The sequence below is a fragment of the Phyllostomus discolor genome, chromosome 5, assembly GCF_004126475.2.
Source record: "Phyllostomus discolor isolate MPI-MPIP mPhyDis1 chromosome 5, mPhyDis1.pri.v3, whole genome shotgun sequence".
Classification (NCBI taxonomy): domain Eukaryota; kingdom Metazoa; phylum Chordata; class Mammalia; order Chiroptera; family Phyllostomidae; genus Phyllostomus; species Phyllostomus discolor.
The window spans coordinates 25,891,732-25,912,100 of NC_040907.2; the positions used below are offsets into that span (position 1 = coordinate 25,891,732).

Below are 20,369 nucleotides of genomic sequence, written 5' to 3' on the forward strand. Positions count from 1 at the left end.
GGTGGCCCCACAGGGGAGCCCTCTGCTCTCCGCCCCAGCCTGCACCTCTGTCCTGGCCAACCACGTTCATTGTTTCTCACCGGCGCCCAACTTCCTCGAAATTCTGGAGACTAATGCAACGGGAGATGCCCTCTGGGTATTTGGAAGAACTGTCTTCCCAGTGCAATTGTACTCGCCCAATCGAATACTTACTGATGTCTGCGAAGTGCTGGGGCACAAAACTAGAACCGACTCGGACCCTGCCTACCCTCCAGTCATTTGTAAGTAGTGTCGGTACCAGTGGAGCAGTCAAAGGTACAAATAATAATGGCTGTTGGGAGTTGAAAGGGTGGGAAAGTCTTCAAGGAGCTGGTCTGTGGTCAGATGGATAGATATGGTTGAGAAATGCAAAAGTATGGATAAGGAGCCAGACAGGGCGATGGCAAAACCTCAAACGTGACCGTCGTGAATGTGATACAGTTGGTTCTAGTCGGTAAAATAAACTTAAGTCATTGACAGTGGATACTGCTACCACTTCAGACTCAACATGACTCAATTTTCTTCCTTCCCACCTAGTCAAAGTCTACTCCAGTAATTCCATGTCCCCGCTCCCCGCAGAGAACATTGCACCCCCACATTGACCAAAAGAATAATGAAAGCAAATCAAAAGAAATCCTTGTCACCAAATGTTTCAGAAAACTCGAGGAATTTTCACCCTTGATGTTTTAGAATTGGAAATTCGACAAAAGATATTCCTCTTAAAGTGGGAGTGGGGGGTGGTACTGGTCTTCCAAGGAAACTAACTTCTTGAAGGGAGAGTATGTTCATGCACGTCTGGGACTAATATCTGAACCTAGAAGTTAAAAGGTGGACACATCCTTAGCGATCTAGTCCAACCTCTCACATAAAGAGGATCCACTAGACAGCATCTGATAGACAAAGCATGCACTTCAGTAGTTCCAAGACAAGACAGCTATCTCAAAAAGGAGTCAATCCCACTGTGGTAAAACTTTAAAATTCTCTTATTCAGGCCAAAAGTGATATTCCCTGGAGCTTATAGTGGAGCAACACAGGAGTAGTCCTCTCGGTCATGTCAGCCCTAGATTGCAGCTTTCCTTATCCATTAAATCTTTTCTGTTCCACGCTAAACATATATAGTTCCTTCAACCATTCCTTCTGTGGTGATGTCCAGTAGAACATTCTGACAGGAATGTCCTACATCTGTACTGGTCACTATAGTAGCCAGTGTGTACTGAGCACTTGAAATGTTACTAGCATGACTATTAAACTGGATTTTGAATTTTATCTTAATTTTAAATGCCAGATGTAGCTAATGGCTACATATTAGACACATGTCCATGTGTTTTCAAATGATTTCTATTGGTCAGTCTCCTTTACATGCATTTGAGCTTGTCAACATCCATCAAATGTCTGGCACCTATACTGACCAATACAGCCTTCAGTGTGACTGCTTAGCACCTGGACAGTGATTCTATTAATGCTTTCCAGAGTGGATTTTTAAGGAAATATTCATAAAGTACAAGTGGACCCCAATGATAATCACTGGAACTAGTATTTTGTCAACAATCCTAATGCCTTAATTTGTATAACTGCATTTTTTAACCTAAATATAAAACTTATGGCCCTGGCTGGTGAGACTTAGTGGATTGAATGCCAGACTGCGAACCAAAGGGTTGCCAGCTCAATTCCCAGTCAGGGTGCATGCATGGGTTGCAGGCCTAGTCTCCAATAGGGGGAGCTCAAGTGGCAACCACACATTGATGTTTCTCTTCTCTTTCTCCCTTCCCCTCTATAAAATCTTAAAAAACAAAAACAAAAACAAAAAAACCTTGTATTTCAGCTTTGTTTGGCCCAGAGGTTTGAGTATTCCAAGTTGTTAAGCATTTTCAAGCTTGTTTCAATATAGTCTACCAATCAGCCCTTCCAACTCTGGCACTTATAAATTTGGCATTACTACCATCTGACCCATATGTAGCTCTCTATAATTTGCAAGGCATTTGTCATCCATTGTATTTAATTTGATCCTTACAACAACCTTGTGAGGTAAGCAAGATATGAAATGTACATTCTATAGTTAAGTTAGCAGAAGCATAGCAGGAACTGAACGGATAGGATCCTTTTTGTACTCCATGGAGCCTCTTCTTGTATACGGTCTTAATCCAGATCATTGATAGAAATGTTGAAGAGGACCTCCAGAGGCCAGGCTGATCCTGAATTCTTAAATAGCACTGACTGGTACAGCAGTTTAACAGGTCAGTGCCACCAAAAAGTGTGATTATCCAACCCACAGGTTGCCATTCTTTCCAAGAGGATGGTACAAGGGATAGCCTCCTGACTTACATAAATATTAATACTAGTCCCAAGGGGAAAAAAGCAATGAGTTAGCTGCCAGAAAAAAATTTCTACTAGTCTGTACTCACAAGAGACTGTCAAACCAACAGCTTAAAGAAGCCAAGTCTCCCTCTCTTCTAAAACTCCATGGGCCCATGTTTTATTATGATTCTTAGCACATCCTAGCCCACACTGTACTTGTTTATATACATGTCTTATAACTAATTTCGAGTTCATTTTTGTAATACCCAGCATTCAGCCCACTGCTGTCCATGTAGAAGGTACTCAGGCTGGTAAAAGATAAACCAATTGAAGTGAATATTCTTCCAGCAGTATCTGGCCCTCCTTCAAAAACAAACTTGTGACTAGAAAAGGCACAGACCATTGCCATATTCCTGCCAACGTAACTGATTAAAATGCCCATATAATTGGCTTAGTCAATTTCTAGCAGGTACTGAAACTTTTGCTAGTTAAACCAACTTTCAATGGATTATTTTTTTGTGTCTTTTGACTGAAAAATAAAGACAGGTTCTCTAACAATTGGGACAGGATACATGAAATAGGACTACTACTTAATAATGTCAGTCAATCAGTAAGGAACATAAATAATCAAGAAAATAAAACATCAGTCTGTAGGCCTTCCAAAAGAAAGGAAAAAGGACTAACAAACAAGAATATAGTGCTTTACCATTTACAAATCTTTCACATACATTCCATTTGACCCTCACAACAACCCTGTGAGGTAGGCAGCACACATATTATTGGTCTCATTTAACAGATGAAGAAAGTAAATCTCAGAGCAGTTAAGTCATGTGCCCAAGGTTCTACAGTTAGTAAATAATTTGTATTAATATCAGTCTTTGACCTAAAAAATCAGCACCCAACCTCCCCTTGTACTTGCCCTACCTACTTCACAGGGGTAATGAAGATAAAATGAATTCAAGGCTAGAAAAATACTTTGAGAGAAAAAAGCACTATATAATTATACCCACAGACTATAATTTTCCATGATATATGGCTCATTCCCCTTCTCATCCCAGCTTGTGCGTGAACCCAGAGTTTTACATTGCCTCTGTTCTGTGCTCAACTGAACAACTAAGGCAGGGGAACAATGTGATCCTGTTTAAAGTTATATAAATTACAGTAAGAGTAACTGCTATTATAGCAAATTCAAAATCAACACAGAAAGGCCAATGTGCAAGTAGGACTCATTGAAGCACAGAGCAAGCAAGGCAGCATTATTAAACAGGGCATGATTGCATAGAAGGAAAACCTGGTGTCAAAGTGGCACACCCACGGTTACCTAAGGCAAAGTGGTGGCAAAGAAGAGTTATTTGTTCTGCATTATATAAATGAGCAAAAGATTCATGGGAATCCATGCAAAAGCATCTCATGTCACACAGATCTCTCCAGCTACCTACAGAGAATATAAACAGTGTCATCTTCATTTTAAACAGTAACTGTACCTGTATCCTGAACTAAACCAAGGAAAAGCGAACCTTCCTTGGCTCAAATACAACCAGTACCACCATTCCTAGTTAGACTAGTAAAAAGAATGTCTTTTAAGGAAATGAATTAGATGGTTGTGTTTAGGTTTTTTTCAGGATTCACTTTGGATTCTCCTGCTTTTAAGACCCAAAGAAAATTATATTGAGTTTTTATTGGTGATTCTAAGAATATGTATGTATAACAGTAAAAGTGTGATAGGTGAATTTAACATATTAAAAGAGTTCTATAGCATCTGTTCAGAAAAGATTATATACTATACAAACTATTCAAGTCTTACAAAACCATTTTTCAGTGTCTTTTCAACTGAGAAGAATCCTATTCAGCACGCTTCTCCTCCTGAGGTGGTTCATACTGAGCAAGCTATAGGGCAAAGACAGAGGAGTTTAAGTGAATTTTATTCTAAATTGGGTTAAAAAAAAACTTAATAGTAACAAAATGAGTTAATTGTCATATTCAATTTAATTATTGGATCAGTAAGTTTATATGTTTAAATCATTAAACTACTCAATGATTTTAAGATTTAATACAATCAAACTTAATGAAGGCTTTTTACATAAACCTTTAATATTACTAGGAAACTAAAATTTAATTCCAATTTATAGCTACACTGATAAACATTTGATATGCAATAATCTATATCTTCCCAAAGATGATGTGACTTATAATAAGGAATTCTTCCCCTTCACCAAAAGTTTACTGAACTTTCTCCTACAAAGTAGAAAAAATTATGTCATAAAAATGAAACTAGCCAGTCAATAAAGAGCTGCTGTCTTTGATTTTTAAAGTGCCCAAGAATAACTGCTAATTGGCACATTGTGAAATCTTGGTAATTTAAGACACTGCATTTTCTTTTATGCTAAGTTACTACTCTGGAAAAACACTAGACTCAGATTTGTTTCATTTAGCTGTCAGATTTGAGAAACACATTAGACTTCACTGTGCTGTAGCTTCCTCACCTGCGTACCTGTTTCACTTATCTCGAAACGTTATTGAAAAAATAAAACACATTATGAGAAATTCCTAGAGTAATGTAAAATGTACTGTGTGATTCAGAATGTAGTGAAACCTCAAGGACTTAAAAGTTGACTAATTTGAAGATTATGAAAATTCTCAGTTAAACAAAGAAAAACTTCAGCACTAGACAAAATTAAGTGCAAACACATTTGCAGACGTACACTAACACATTACAGGGTCACCACATGACTAGGTAGATTGTGCACTGCACAATTCTTACAAGGTGACATTCACACAGTAACTTAAATCAACTATTTAAGACTCTTGAAAATTTCCATAGACTTTCAGAAGTAGCAATTAACCAACATTCTCATCTTTTTGTTGATGCAGGTTCCCAAGAACCTCTTCTTGACCACACTTTGCTGACTGTCCTATTTATAATGTATCTGTTGTTTTCTAGACAGAGCAACAGTTCGGCCTTGCCATTAATTGAGATTGTTATGCACCATTCTCCCTCTCCTACTGTCCATTTTAGTGAGGTCTTGATCATATTAACATGAATTTATTAATTATTACTAATAACAGGTGAAATTATTAACTAAAAATGAAGTTAGGTTAACATGAATTCTTTTTTAAAATTTACCTTTGTTTTCAGTTTTTTATTTTCTTCTACAATAGCTTCATATTTTTCTTTCATTTCTGCCAATTCTAGGCGAAGCAGCTCTATTTCTGGATTTTCTGGGGTAGCAGCTCCTAAGTGATGCTTTAAAAAACTAATCTCAAAGTTAAGAATTTACTTGAGCTGAATGAAAGTAATGAAATAGCCCAGAGTAGCATCTCTGATCAGAGTCATCCCACCCCACCACCCACATTTACCCACAGATTACCACCCAAAAATTCAAAGGAAAGTAACTTTTTCAATAATCAAAAGTATTTTAAAGGTTATCTATGTGGAGAAATAAGAATTCCAAAAATAAGGCCTTTTTCTGACTTGAAAGATGAAAAGGATACTCCAAAGCACTATTAGGTTTCTCTGGTTCTTCATATAAGGCTACCAATACTGCAAATCAAAAAGCAGAAAAAGCAACAATTAAAGTCTTAAATTTCAATGGCTGAAATTAGTCTATAATTCAGGCTATATTAAGTGCCTATTATATATCAGATTATATATTATATAGCACATTAGTGTCCATACCATGGTGAATAAGACAGACAAGGTTCCCACTCTCAATGAATTCACAGTCTAGTGCAAAAGATAAGCAAGGAACGAGGCACAAAAAGAATCAGGGACAATCAGGATAACAGGTTATGGGAGCATATTGGAAGAACACCTAAACCTGCAAGTTTGGTTGGACTTTGATCCTAAGAACAGGCACAGAAACATTTTAAGCAGGAGGATGACAGGGTCACTCTTTACTGCTGGAAGAATCAACAAATAGGACAAGAACAAAGCAGTTAAGAGACTGATATGGTAATCGTGTTGAAAAAGGCAGTGACTTGGCCGTGGCTAGGTGGCTCAGCCAATTGGAGCATTGTCCCATACACCAAAAACTTGCAGGTTCGATTCCTGGTCAGGGCACATACCTAGGTTGGAGGTTAGATCCCCAATAGGGGCACATTTGGGAAGCGACCAATCAATGTTTCTCTCTCTCTCTCTCCCTCCTCCCCACCTCCATAGAAATCAATAAACATATTCTTGGGTGAGGACTTAAAAAAAAAATAGTGACCTGTCCTAGAGTAATAGATGGATAGAAACATTGTAGATAAATTTGAGAAAAATGCAGGAGAGAATTGACATGGCTATGGTAATTACTAAAAATTTTTTAATTCAAAATGTTCTTAAAAAATGAAGTTTCATACATAACACGCTAAATAACCACCAGCCAAAAATTTTACCAGTAATTAACATGCTCAAATCAACTTTATAATATAACACTTCAGTGTTTTCATATCCAGTAGCTCATGACAGTACTACCTTGCTCGTCTTCTAGTGAACAAATCCCTACTAGGATTTACTACTCAGACAAAAGTCTCTCTAAACCAGTGTTAAACTATTTTGTGCACGGAACCCTTTGAAAAATCTGATAAAGCAAAATAAATAAATAAATAAATAAATAACTACTAAAAAATGTGCATATATAGACCCCAAGTTAAGAACTTTTTTGTAAACCAACTTCCATGCATCCCTTCTATTTTTTAGAATTTTAGTAACTCATCAAAGACAGACAGACAATATGGAAAAACTCACATATGGGCAACTACTTTGAGTTATGGTAGTTACTCCTCATCTCTCTAAACATACTTAAAACAACACTATTTTTTGAGGAATTGATATATTTATGTCACTACTACCCTCCCCCAACCCCCCTTTCAATATGTGACAGTACTCTTTAATTCCTCTTACTACCTTTTTCTTTAAATTACATCCTCAAACTTCTGCTTCTTCCATTAATTTCCACTGATCTCTGTTGAGTCCTAATTTTATAAGACATGAATACGTATCCTTTCTTCCTCTTCTTTCTCTATCCCATTTCTTTCAACTTTTAAATTTCTGTCAGTGGTAACAAGGTTGATAATTACACAACATGATGTAAATGTCAAGTTCTCTGTGCTTTTCTATAGATGGAATATACTTCCTTTTAATCAGACAAGAAAATCTCCATACCTGATGTTCCCCTTTTTGCTTTAGCAGTGAGGATTTTTAGAGGTTGATACAGTGCTCAAAATAACTTAAATGCCTCTTCTTCCAAATGATTTATCATCTTTATCTTTAGCCATCCTGTCTTTTAGTGTTTTGATATTAGAAGCAGTTTCAAATCTTCTTACAAATAAGCTAGATAAAAATTATAAATTAAATCTATGTAAAGTACCTATGTCTGGAGTTGAAAATCACATTTGAAATAGATCACATCAGTAGACAACATGTTAAGTTGTCCGATGTCATGTAGGAAACTGGAAGTGTGGGGAGGGGGAGGGTTAGACACCAGTAGATGTGAGCAAGGGAAAAGAAGCCTCCAGTGGTTTCCCATCTCTTATGAAGAAAAATCCACGTATGGCCACAAGGCTCTACTTCTTTTTTTTTTTTTTTTTTTTTTTTTTTTTTTAGGCTCTACTTCTTCAGTCACCTCCCACAAGGGTCCTCCCACAAGGGTTGCTTCTCTGCCCTTTGCCATTCTGCCTTTCTCACTTGCTCTATCCACCCACTCTGGCCTCTTCACACTTCCTGGAACTCCTAACAGCTATTGTAGCATTCAGGTCTCCGCTCAAATGTTACGAAAGAGAGGCCTCCCCCCACCACCCATCCTACATAAACTGGCACACCCGTCCCTCTTTATTCCCTACTTTGCAACGTTTTTATTCCTAATACCACTGGCTGGCACTATGTATTTATTATGTCTCCCCCAACTAGGATATATAAGCTCACTTAGGGCAGGGAATTTTTGTTTCCACTGCTGAGTGAACACAGACAGACCTGAATGAAATGGTTAAATAAGTGAAAGAAATGAACTTGTTTTTTTGAGGGGCGAGTGTCACCAGAATCTGTGACACCTCCAGCAACAAAAGAGGACACGGCTTTCATACAGCAGTCCCTTAGTGTTTACTGAAATCTATTTGCAAAGAGGCAGAGAAACTAGTACCTGGACCCCTCCAAGGTAGGTAGCCAAATCAAAATTACCAGCCCATGCTTGGGAATTAACAGCCATGCTTTCTGCTACAACACACAGTTATTCTCTTAGAATTTTCTCCTAACCTTTGCTTCTGGCCAAAGAACAGTTACCAAATTATTTCCCAGACACTTACTGTTCTTCTTGTTTGGACCCAGGTCCTCATTCCTGGGCAAATTACTGCTGAGTGAATTAAATAAGCAGTACCCCATCCACCTCTTGAAACCCTCCCACTTTATGTGCCCTCACTTAGATTTTGAGCCCCGGAGGAAGAAACAGAATGTAACAGCTTCCATTTTAAAAAGTGAAAACAATGTAATCATTTTGATGAGCTCTCAAGCTTCTTAATCTGTAATAATACTTTAACTATGAAATCTGCACAGTGTAGGAACTGAGGTGTCAAACTATGAAACTGGGGGTTTTTCAGCCACAGCCTAATTGACTATGTATCAATCGCCTACTTTGGGGATTAAACTCACTTAGCTTTCATATCTGTAAAATGTACTACTTTGTTCGAGGTTTAATGTTTCTTAACAGAATTTTGAAGACTCAGCATAAGCTGTAAGGCTAAACTGTAAGGCGGGAGGAATTGGGATCTCAAGATCCTTAGCAAACATGCCCTCAGCGGCTACTCGAGGCAAAGCAACGGAAGTTGAAGAGACTTTGCAACAGCTGCAAGAGTTTCACTCCCGGCTGAGGGAGTGGTAGCGCGAGCTAGCTACCCGACTCGGGCTCGGGCGGCGTCCCATAGCCCGGCGTGCGCCGAACCCCGAGGCCCACCTCGCTAGACCTTGGACAGGTCCCACCTGTACTCCCTCCTTCGCACGCCACGGACCGTCAGGGGCGCAGCCCTGAGGAGCACGACGAGCATACGAGGAACCCTCTCCCAGCACATACTCACCCTTGGTCAGTGTGTCCAGCACTCCTGACTTCTCCAAGTACCTCCGGAACTGCTCGCGCTTCGAGTCGGCGGCCTGAGGAGATACGGCGGGTCAGTGGCCGAAATCGGGGACCGGAGCAGGAAGAAGGCGCTGAGAGTTCGACAAACCCCGCCTCCGCATCGCTACCTCAGACCCCCAAAACCTGCGCGCGCGCGCCCCGACTCCCACCCGGAGCCGACCTGCGGCTGGCCACCGCCCGCACGCCCCCCTCACTTTGTAATGGGCCATAGTGACAGCGGCAGCGGCGTAGCTGGCGCCGGAGACCGGGGCTGGCGGGCTCAGAGCAGCACTGCACATGCGCGGTAGGGCGCGTGCACCTGCGCACTTGCTAACTACGGTCGGGGATGGCCGGGGTGTGGCCTGTTTTCATGGCGACCAGGACGCTCTGAATGCCCCATGGTGGGCTGACACGATGGAGTCTGCGTAAGCCCGCCCATTGGCTATCCTGACAGCACTTTCCTTTTCCGGTCCCTGCAGCGAGTTGGATACCTAGGGAGAAGCGGGGTTTCTGTAACTTGGTCCTGGCATCCAGGTGGGACCAAAGGTGGGCGTGGCGACCCGGAGGCGGAGCCTCCGAAGCCCGGGAGCAAGGAGAATATTACCGCGGGAAGGATCTCCCTCAACTGGGACCTCGAAGCCGTGGTAACCTCTAAGTATGCTCTGACTTTTTGGCCTTCACTCCTAAAAGTGTGTCTACAATTGACGCGGGGCGACCCTTAGATTGCCAATGGCTTGAGGCATGTGTTTTAGAATCGTATGTGTCGGTTCTAGCTTTTACGTTTGGAGTCTCCTTGTTTTGTTGCCTACTTAATGTGGGCCTGTGGAGGGTGAGAGGTAACGAGTTAATCATGGCTTGCACTTTTGAGCGCTTTCTCTGTGCCAGACACTATAAAACACGTTTCTTATTTTAATCCTCACAGTGTACCTGTAAAGTAGGTAATGTTAATAAAGTGGGGAGGTTAGCTGACCAGTTAGTATAGTAGGACCAAAATTCCAGTCCAGGCACCGAATCGCGATGCCATAAACTAGTCAAAGAAAGCCACCAATCTTTTTAAGATTTTAATTTACTGGATAACAATTTTATGATTATACTCACAACACATCAGGTAGAAGTTTATAAAGAAACTAAGTTGGGTCCCAGGGGCAAACATAATTTAACCAGTGCTCACAAAAGATCAGTAACTAAAAGAAGGAATTATATACATCGAGGACAATCTCTGAAGGATGATGGTCCCTTCAAAGAAAAGCCTGGTTCCAATCTATTTAGCCTCAATTCTGAACATATGATTTCCCCAAACTCAGTTTTTGCAAATTCTGAAAGGAGCTCAGGAAAAAGTAATCACGATTCAGTAACTATGCTATTGTTTTTAAAACTACCCCTTCACAATTTCAGAATGGGAACTGTTTTCCCTTTTCAAAATGGATTTGCATTTGCCCGTTTTAAGACCTGGTCTTTAGAGCTGTCCTTAATCTGTTCTGATTGTCCCTTCTGTGAACTGGCCCTTGAGGCTACCTTTAGGAGGTGACTGAGGTGACACCCAATTTTCATTTTCTGTAGAGGGACTCCATGTAGCAGGAAGCCACCTTGGTTCCCCGATGCAATTAGCTGGCAGAGAGAAAGATGTTTGAGGGGACTGACCCATGTGGTTGTCCAAATCTACAGCACCACCTGGAATAATAGTGACCTCTGGGGTACTGGTTTCTTTTGCTGTCTGTGCCATCAATTTCTCTTTTTTTCCTTAAATTTTTCCATTAATTCCTTTTCCAGGTATTTTATGAGTGTTTTCATTACTACTTGAGTTGACGCATAGAACATGACTACAGGTAGTACGAAGTGTGCACATCTCATTAGAAGGTACAGTTTCCTGTTCATCCAGAATGCATTTCTCATCAAATCTATCTTGATTGTTAGGATCTGCCTGAAATGCAAAGGAATTTCAACAGGATACACCGTTGTGTGTGTTTGCTTTTCCACTATCAGATTATAATCAGGTGCAGAAGAGAGTTGCTTCAGTGAATTTACAGATTTAAATATCAGTGCTCTGATATTTAGCAAGATTTCATTTTGACCTGTTTGAGTTGAATTCATTATGCTCATTCTTCAATTTACATTGTCCCCAAAGCCCTCTTTTAATCTTTTTAAAGCCTAGGTGGAAAATTTCTAAGGCATTTAAGATAAGTGAAACGGTGGCTATGAATTGCATAATTAATAGGAATATTGTCTTTTCTGTTGGCCTTGAAACAAAACAATCAATTATATTTGGACATGGGTAGCCATGGCATTTAAATAGAGGCTCCAAATGAAATCCATATAAAAGATATTGCCCAATCATGAACCCAACTTCAACTACAGACCGAGCAAAAATGTGTATCACGTATGTGCAAAGCAAGGTTCCTCTGAGTGGAGCTTTATTAAGTTTCCTTTGCTCCAATTGACAAAGTTCTTACTTCAATATCCTCCGATCCCCAGACATTTCAAACTCTACCCTCTCCAGTTCTCCTCTCAGTTGAACTTCCTCCATCTGCCCCTCTTTCTCCAGAACTCTCAGTCAGTACAAAGCATGGCCCATGTAGACCAGGGATGGTGGCAACACAAAAATCACCTGCAGAACCCAGTATCTAATGAGGGAGATAGGAAAAGCCTGATCATAGCATATATTTCTGTAGCCAGGTGGTTCTGTACTACAGATGAAGCCAGAGTGCTCATCATTCCAGACATTTCAGCTGCTACACTCAGAACAAGCATACAAAAATATGAAAGGGTGGTGAGCCAGATCTTTCCAATCATGGTGGAGTGGATTTGAACTTCCTCCAAAATGCCTCCAAGGAAATTCCAGTCCCCCATACTTGTTTATTCCACCATCTTAGCCCCATCAACTTGGAGGCATAAAGTCTTCCATTCCGATGGCATGCTATTTCTTAAAGCCAACCTGTGGCCAAAATATCAACAAAGCATCACTCTGTCAGTGCTTGACTGTTTGCTTGACTTTTTCCGTAGAGAGTTGTGATAATCTGTTACCAAGAATATATTTAAGATATCAGGAATTTAAATTCACTTACATTTAGCCCTCATAATGCAAAATTATGGGGGGGGAGTATGATATTGGGGAGAAGTGTATATAATCTCTACAAAGAATCATAGGACTCCCTGTAAAGAAAGAAGTCTTCTTACTCAAAATTTGTTGTTTTATTTTTTTTAACTCAGAGCTTTTGGAGAGCTTGCTAAAACTACTGATTTGATCTTACAAACCAAAGGTATAACCAAAGTCTGATTTTTAAATCTCATTAATACACAAAGGAAAATGAATGTGTCTCATTTCATAATTCAGTTAGTTACAGCATTTAATGAAAAGCCAGAGAAAACAGGTCTGGCTCTTGCTATAAGAATTTAGATTAGCCCTGGCTGGTGTAGCTCAGTGGATTGAGCGCGGGCTGGGAACCAAAGTGTCCCAGGTTCGATTCCCAGCCAGGGTACATTCCTGGGTTGCAGGCCAGAACCCCCAGCAACCACACATTGATGTTTCTCTCTCTCTCTCTCTCTCTATCTCCCTCCCTTCCCTCTCTAAAAATAAATAAATAAAATCTTAAAAAAAAAAGAATTTAGATTAGTGGGATGGGCTGGGATAGGAGGGAAAGGCAGAAAACTGTACTTGAAAAACAATTAAAATTAAAAAAATACTTGGAAAAAGTTTAGATGAGTTTTTTAATTCACATTTAAATATCTAAATTCTGGTTTCTTTATGGCAGTTTTCTCAACATTTTCAAAAATCATTTCAGTGACATCTTTATGAATATTTATAAAATCCTTATTATACTTTATCCATATTATACTTATAATCCTTATTATAATAATCCTTATTATACTTTGCTATGAAAAATGTTATAAATTTTTATCATCTTAAAATTAGCTCCAAAACTTCTCAACTATTTTGTACTACCAGGATGTTGTTAGATATTACTTGAAATAAAGGGAACATTGGTGTGGTGATGGTATTATAGAAATTTTCATTGTAACGGTATTTGACCTATTTACGACATGTAGCTTGCTTTCATGGGAACAATGAGACAAGTTATAATTTATGTGGCTTGAATTATCAGCCAGTAGGTTTTATATTAAGGTTGGTATCCTAGAATATCGAAGACAAAATATATCCCAATGGAAAGAAAAAAGAACGAATGTTTTCATTCACTTTCATTTAACATATAAATGTATGTCCTATACCCCTTATAGAAAGGGAAGTGTTACACAGTCAAACAACATACTGGGATATTAAAGCTACATGATCCCTGGCTGGTGTGGTTCCAGTGGGTTGATCGCCTGACTGTGTGCGAACCAAAGGGTTGCAGTTCGATTCCCAGTCAAGGCACATGCAAGGGTTGCAGGCCAGGTGCCCAGTGGGGGGGTGTGTGAGAAGCAACCACACACTGATGTTTCTCTCCCTGTCTTTCTCCCTTCCCCTCTCCAAAAATAAATAAATAAAATCTTTAAAAACTAAAAAAAAATAAATAAAACTACATGCTAACGTTCATCACAAAAATCCTATGAGGTACGTATGTTGCTTCCCTATTTTACAGTGAGGAAACTGAGTCACGCCTTAAATTATCCAAGGTTACACAGCTAAAACTGGAATTCAGATTCAATCAGTGTGGCTCTGAAGTCAGCTCTTAACTGTTTGTACTAAACTGTTACGTTTTTCTCTTTAAGCATATTTTAAAAATTTGCATAAAAGATGTAAAAAAATTTGTTTTCTCTTAAACGTTTAATAACTTAAATAGTGATAGTTTTGACTTTTTAAATAACTGGTTAGAGCCTTTTTGAAAACTTTACGCAGTTAAAAAAAGACCTGAAAAAGCATCAACCTTCTAAAATTTAGTTGCATTTTTGAGAGAGAAAATCCCTATTTAACCTTATGTTAACAATTATATACTCTTGACCCAACAACCCAAAGCACTTTAAAGTGTAAGCAGAGTATTATTCATGATAGTAATCATAACTTCAAAACATCCAACATAATCATCAATACAAGAAAGACTATTTTACATAAGTAATAGTACATCCACAGTGTAGTACTATGCCAACAGTAGATGATGAATATACGTTAATATAAAGAGACTTTTGATAAATTGTTTCTGTGACATTCAGATTATAAAATAGAGTAGTATGGTCCCATTTTTGTAAATTTACTTAAATGTAGAGATGCATACAGAAAAGCCTAGAAGGATTATTATCAAATTGTTAACTTATCTCTGGGTAGTATGAGTACAATTGACTTGATTTGTATAGTATATATTTTATATATTTATATATATATATATTTTTTTTTTACCATGAGTACTTTACTTTCTAATCACAAACAAAAAGAAGATTTTTTCCCCTTAAAGTGCATGGTATTTAATGAAAGAAGGAGCAGTATTATTTTGTTACAAACCTTAGGTTCTAAAGCTTTCATAGCAAATGACATGGATACTAGTGTACATAGATACAGTACTGTAGAATTCAAAAGCAAAAAATAAAAACATTTGAAATGGCTCTTAATTAGCTAAAAGGAGATTAACACACACCTTTCTTAGTTTAGATGCATTTAAAGCAACTCATTCTTAGGAGTCATGCCACAGCCATTTTCTGCTGGTTCTCTGCACTTTCCCCTTTGCAGGTGCAGAGCGGATTCCGTTCAGTTCAGTGCAGTGAATGAGTCAGCCACCAGCTAAAATCCATTTCTCTTTCAGCTCATTCTTGCTTCTAAAACAGGCTGTCCAATAGAGCTTTTGCACCAATGTTGACGTAGACTCTACCTGCACTGTTCAGTAAGGGGGCCCCCACCCGCATGTGACTTCTGAGCTCTGGTAGCGTGGCTTGTGTAAGCTACCTGTGCCTAACGGCTACATTAGCCGTTACACAGCCGTTACACAGCCGTTAGCTGTGTCTTGAACACAGACAAGAATACTTGCAGTATTTCCAATAACCGAGTACAGTTGAGAAGACTGAAGTTATGAACCCCAAATTAAGCTGAATAAGTGGTCCCTCTATAAGTCAGATATATCAAGTTTAAAAACACCAGATGTTTTTGTGTTTCATGGTAATTTTGCCTTCTGGGAAACCCAATAAGACAACCACTGTTTTTGGTCATATGAACAGTGCTTCTGGTGCCAAAAAATCTTTCTGACTAGATAACTATTGAGTCATCAGTCTCAGTAATCAATAGGCCATGTCCGATTTCATGGTTAGATGAATGCTGCGGCTCTGTCCAGATTTCTATTAACAATTACATTGCCCTTAGGTCATTAAAGGTCTCTCCTCAGAGCTAGTGACCTGGTACCTTCACTGTGGCGGATGAGTGTTTCTTCCCTGGGCTTCTTTGCACTAATAACTACTTTTCAGATTAAATACAAACATTTCATGGGGGGAGAATATACATTCATACTTGTATGTTATATGCACTATATATTATGTGTAATATATAAATTATTCATAAACTGGAAAAACACTAAGCCTCAGAAAAATACAAATTAAAATAAAGCATTTTTAACTATCATGCAAATATTTCAAAGATGTATAATATCTGCTTTTGGAAAAAGTATGAGAAAACTGTTACTCATATACGGTAAAACTGTAAAATGCATACAGCTACTTAAAAGGCAGTTTAAATTTACCCAGATTAACATCGAATTTCTGTTTCTGGACACCTGAAATATTTATTCATTCTGCAACACATACTCAGAGACACATTGCATAGCACTATTGGTAACAGTAGAAAATCAGCAACAACTTCAGTGTCCGATAGAGGATGGTTCAATAAACTGTAGTATATCTTTATCATTCAGCAACTCAGAGCATAAATATCTCTACAAATGAACAGAGAAAGATCTCTGTCACAGTATAAAGCAAGTTCCAAAACAATACATGTATATAACTTCTTTTATCCTATTAAAACCTGCATTTCACATGTATATTTAGTTAGCTAAAACAAAGAGATAGTTAACCCAAATCCTTCTTAGAGCAGGTAAATCTGAAGCACATCACACTTAAAAGTGACACCAGGGCCATCTTCAAGTTGTTCTGTGCATTTGGCCCCTGGGGGTGGAGAGATGAGTCAGTGCAATTCAGTGCAGTGAGTAGAGTCAGCTGTCAGCTAAAATACATTTCCCCTTCCTCTCACCCCGGATAGAGAAAGGTGTAGAATACACACCCAACTGTTCCCAGTGGTCATCACCAGGGACAAAGCAGTTTGAGGGGGGGAGAATAAAGGAGGGCTACCTTTTCAAGTCATCGCTCAAACCTTTGTTTAACCAAGAACATATTCATATTCTCATACTCAAATTAAAAAAAAAATTTTAATGAATTCCAGACCAGCTTTTCTTAAAATACTAGAACATTTTTCTTGCTGTATTAAGTGTAGGTAGTCCTCTCAGAAGACAGCAACGTGTTTAGATGGGTGTGTATGCATAAAGCATGTTGATAAGAGAAGGAAGATTGTACTTTCTGTGTTCAGATAAACTAAAAATACTGTTCTGGAAAAAGAATGGCCAGCAATCTGGGTTCTCTACAGGAAAAGGACGCAGGCATCTCAGCTTTCAGATGCATTTTTACCTTCTGTAAATAAACCCTAGCTACTCCCAGGAGAGCCACTAGCACCGTGTGAAGGATGAGAATCGTATCATAGGTGAGGATCCAGAGCCAGGTGCACAGTGTGCACTGGACAGCCAGTTGCAGGTTCCTTGGGATGCTAGACGAGCTATTAGAATCTTTTCTTAAGTGTATTTTGTTGATTACGCTATTACAGTTATCCCACTTTTTTTCTGCCTTTTATCTCCCTCTGCCCTGTACCCCACCTCCCTCCAGCATTCCCCCTCGCCCACTCGGTTCATGTCCATGGGTTGTACCTGTCAGTTCTTTGACTTCTCCATTTCTTACACTATTCTCAACCTCCCCCTGTCTATTTTGTACTTACCAATTATGCTTCTTATTGCCACCTTAAACTAGCAGTCCAGAGAATTCTGTCTTCTCCTGTAAGGTGTTTCTGCCATCCCTGGTGCACCCAGAGACGTGTTTATTCCTGTCCTCCTGCAGTGTTCGTAACTTTCAGTGTTTGGGGACATGGCACTGTCAGACCAGTAGGGGAGGACAATACAGGCTTTCAAGTCTTTGCCCGTCTTAAACTGTGCTTCCTCTTAGACAACTTACTTGATTTTTTAAGAATCTCCATGTCATTGCCCTGACTGGTGTGGCTCAGTGGGTTGGGCATTGTCCCACAAACCAAAAGGTCGCTGGTTTGATTCCTGGGCAGGTCCCTGGCTGGGAGCGCGTGAGAGGCAACCGATCACTGTTTCTCTCCCTCTTTATCCCTCCCTTCCCCTCTCTCTAAAAATAAATAAAATCTTAAAAGAAAAAAAGTTTCCACGTCCTCCTCTCTCAGATGCAGAGAATAGCCACCTTTCTGGGTTCTTAAAAAGATTAGCAGGAGCTGTGGCCAGGTAGCTCGGTGGGTTGGGGCATTGTCCCGTACACCAAAAAGCTGCTGGTTGATCCCTGGTCAGGGCACATACATAGATTGTGGGTTTGATGCCCAGTCACAGTGCATATAAGAGGCAACCAATCAATATTTCTCTCTTTCTCTCCGCCCCCACCTCTAAAAATCAACAAGCATATCCTCAGGGGAGGATTTTTTTAAAAATTAAACAATAAGCCCTGGCTGGTGTAGCTCAGTGGATTGAGCGCGGGCTGGGAACCAAAGTGTCCCAGGTTCAATTCCCAGCCAGGGTACATTCCTGGGTTGCAGGCCATAACCCCCAGCAACCACACATTGATGTTTCTCTCTCTCTCTCTCTCTCTCTCCCCCTCCCTTCCCTCCCTAAAAATACATAAATAAAATCTTAAAAAAAATTAAACAAAAAAGATTAGCAATGATGTACATAAAACACCTCAGTGATCTGTCCACTGGAACAGTGGTCAGAAGTGATTTCCAGTAGTCTCACACAAGTATGAAAAGTTTTATTGTCAGCATAGTACAGTACTCATGGACTCCGTCAAGCCCTCTCCATGATACAACCTCCAAGAACAAGTCTCTCTTACAGGATACGTGCATGTATACCATATGCCTGGGAAAGACCCAGTTTCTGGTTTCTACTTCCATTTTCTGCCTTCCTCTTTCCTCCCCTTGCATTTAGAAGCTCCTTCCTTAAAACCTAAGTCCTTTTGTTAGAAGTCTTTGTAACTGATGACCTCAGTGGCGTTCTGCCTTCTTTTAAAATTGTTGGCATCTGCCGGGACTTCTCCGTTTCTTCATAGAGTTCTCCAGTTTTATTTTCCCAGATGGCTCTTTTTATTAATTGGTTTCTATTAGGGGCAGATCAGTTTGCTGGGGATAGGAAGATGTTGAAAAACACAGCAAACAAGACACAAGCTAAATACGCTGCAATTGCCACCCAAAACCGTGGGTCTTTCAGCAGTGTCTTGTCAAAGCAGCTGAACACAGTGTACCCTATTGACATTCCAGCAAATGCACCTGCAATGTGAGCTGCAAAAGACACCTTGGGAGAAAAGGGGAAGAAGTGGGAATTAGTGGGAAAAATGCTAATCACATATTTCAGTTGCATCTCTCGTACAAAGCAATGAATACCATCACAATCACGCAAGAGTTTTAAACGTCTGAAGGGCAAGCTGCTCAGACAAGAGACACAGAACTCCATGTGCACAGAGGGGAGGTGTTCTAAAATATGCAGAGCTAGAAAATGGCATTTCATGGGCTCCTGAGTACACAAGACAGAACTATTGTTTCCCTTTCCTCTTGGCCATCATCCCATTTTGGATGGTTCTACATAGAGCCAACCAAGACAAAAGGGTTGAGTTGCACGAGGGATCTCTATAGCAGCACAGTCTGATCCTGCATAAACGAAATGTCAGATTTAAAACACAGAAGCCACCAAATAAATTCAAAGGCTCGTTCCAACAAAGTAAGATCTTTGTAAGTTTTCCTTATATTGTAAATTCATCTGAACCCAAATTTTCATTGCTGATTTCCAGCCTGCCTTTTTATTCCCTGTGGACAGTAAAGTCCCTTCTCTCCTGTTCTGGAATGGCAACCAGAACGGCAGGTGCAGAGAAGCAGAGCCAGCGGTCAGGGCCATGAGAGTTAAGTGCAAAGGACAATCTGAAAGTCTGATTTTCTCAGGAGTTTTCTTCCAGGTGGAAATTTGACTGCCCTAACTCACAGAATCATTGCGCCTATTCGATGACCCTTTTTAGCTATTGATATGATAGGTAAACAATTTCCATTGAGAAAATAAGCCAAACTCACCAGTGATCCATTTGCAGGGACAAAGAACCTTCGGTACAGAGCAAATCCCATGTCCGACGCAACTAGAAGGAAAGGCAACCTGAGGAAGCATCAGAGTCTCCACAAAGGTGCACCAAATGCTTTTGGTTTCCCTCTTGTAATTTCATTTATTGAAATTTACTCTATGCGAAATGCTGTTCTATGAGCTTTACAATCAGTAATCCTCACAATGGCCCTATGAGATTGGTACTGTCATCCCATTTTGCAGATTTATATATCCAGCAAGTATTTATTGATTATCTCCTATGGGCCAGGCACTGTTCTAGGTGGTAGGCATACTGCAGTGAGATCAGCCCTGTCTCATGGAGCTAATGAGTGAGGCAAATAAACAAAGAAGACATGTAGTGTGCCTACTGGTGCTCAGTGCTGTGGAGAGATACAAAGGGAGGAAGGAGAATGGAGACTGCTGGGAGTAGAGAGAGTCATGAAGGATCTCACTGAGCAATGACATTTGATGGAAATAAATGAGCAAACCATGCTGACCTTTGAAATAAGAGTCTGCGGCAGAGGGGAGAGCAAATGCGAAGTCCCTAAGGCAGGAATGTGCCTGGTATGCGGGAAGAATGAAAAAGCAGTTGATCTTGTTGGGTCAGTGGTTTTCAAAGTGTGGTTCCCTCCCCACGCCAACACTGCAG

General features: G+C 39.8%; 3 protein-coding genes and 1 long non-coding RNA gene across 6 annotated transcripts in view; 1 reads left to right on the forward strand and 3 right to left on the reverse strand.

The window, feature by feature from the left end:
• The first annotated feature begins 10 nt into the window (after positions 1 to 10).
• Positions 11 to 19,966, forward strand: LOC118500573. The gene is made up of 2 exons (XR_004903147.1): positions 11 to 260; positions 19,713 to 19,966. It is a non-coding gene; the product is annotated as an uncharacterized LOC118500573 (long non-coding RNA).
• Positions 2,994 to 9,741, reverse strand: LOC114496116 (MYC binding protein). Its single transcript, XM_028511423.2, has 5 exons — positions 9,614 to 9,741; positions 9,361 to 9,433; positions 5,806 to 5,854; positions 5,438 to 5,567; positions 2,994 to 4,200 (listed from the first exon to the last, which is right to left on the reverse strand). The coding sequence occupies exons 1-5, from the start codon at positions 9,695 to 9,697 to the stop codon at positions 4,156 to 4,158; spliced, it is 381 nt and encodes a 126-aa protein (XP_028367224.1). The 5' UTR covers positions 9,698 to 9,741; the 3' UTR covers positions 2,994 to 4,155.
• Positions 10,818 to 12,293, reverse strand: GJA9 (gap junction protein alpha 9). The gene is given in 6 exon segments (XM_028512619.2): positions 10,818 to 11,077; positions 11,079 to 11,148; positions 11,151 to 11,339; positions 11,342 to 11,426; positions 11,428 to 12,119; positions 12,122 to 12,293. Coding segments are annotated over 6 exon segments (1,371 nt in total). The 5' UTR covers positions 12,246 to 12,293; the 3' UTR covers positions 10,818 to 10,866.
• Positions 18,373 to 20,369, reverse strand: part of RHBDL2 (rhomboid like 2) — a 56,178-nt gene continuing 54,181 nt past the window's right edge. For 2 of the 3 annotated variants that reach the window (XM_028513238.2, XM_036025810.1), the window contains 2 exons: positions 19,696 to 19,757; positions 18,373 to 18,928 (listed from right to left, as the gene is read on the reverse strand). In XM_028513238.2, the coding sequence (XP_028369039.1) occupies positions 18,749 to 18,928; positions 19,696 to 19,757 (242 nt within the window). In that variant the 3' untranslated portion in view covers positions 18,373 to 18,748. The remainder of the gene's footprint in view (positions 18,929 to 19,695; positions 19,758 to 20,369) is intronic. The other variant, XM_036025811.1, reaches the window with a different exon arrangement.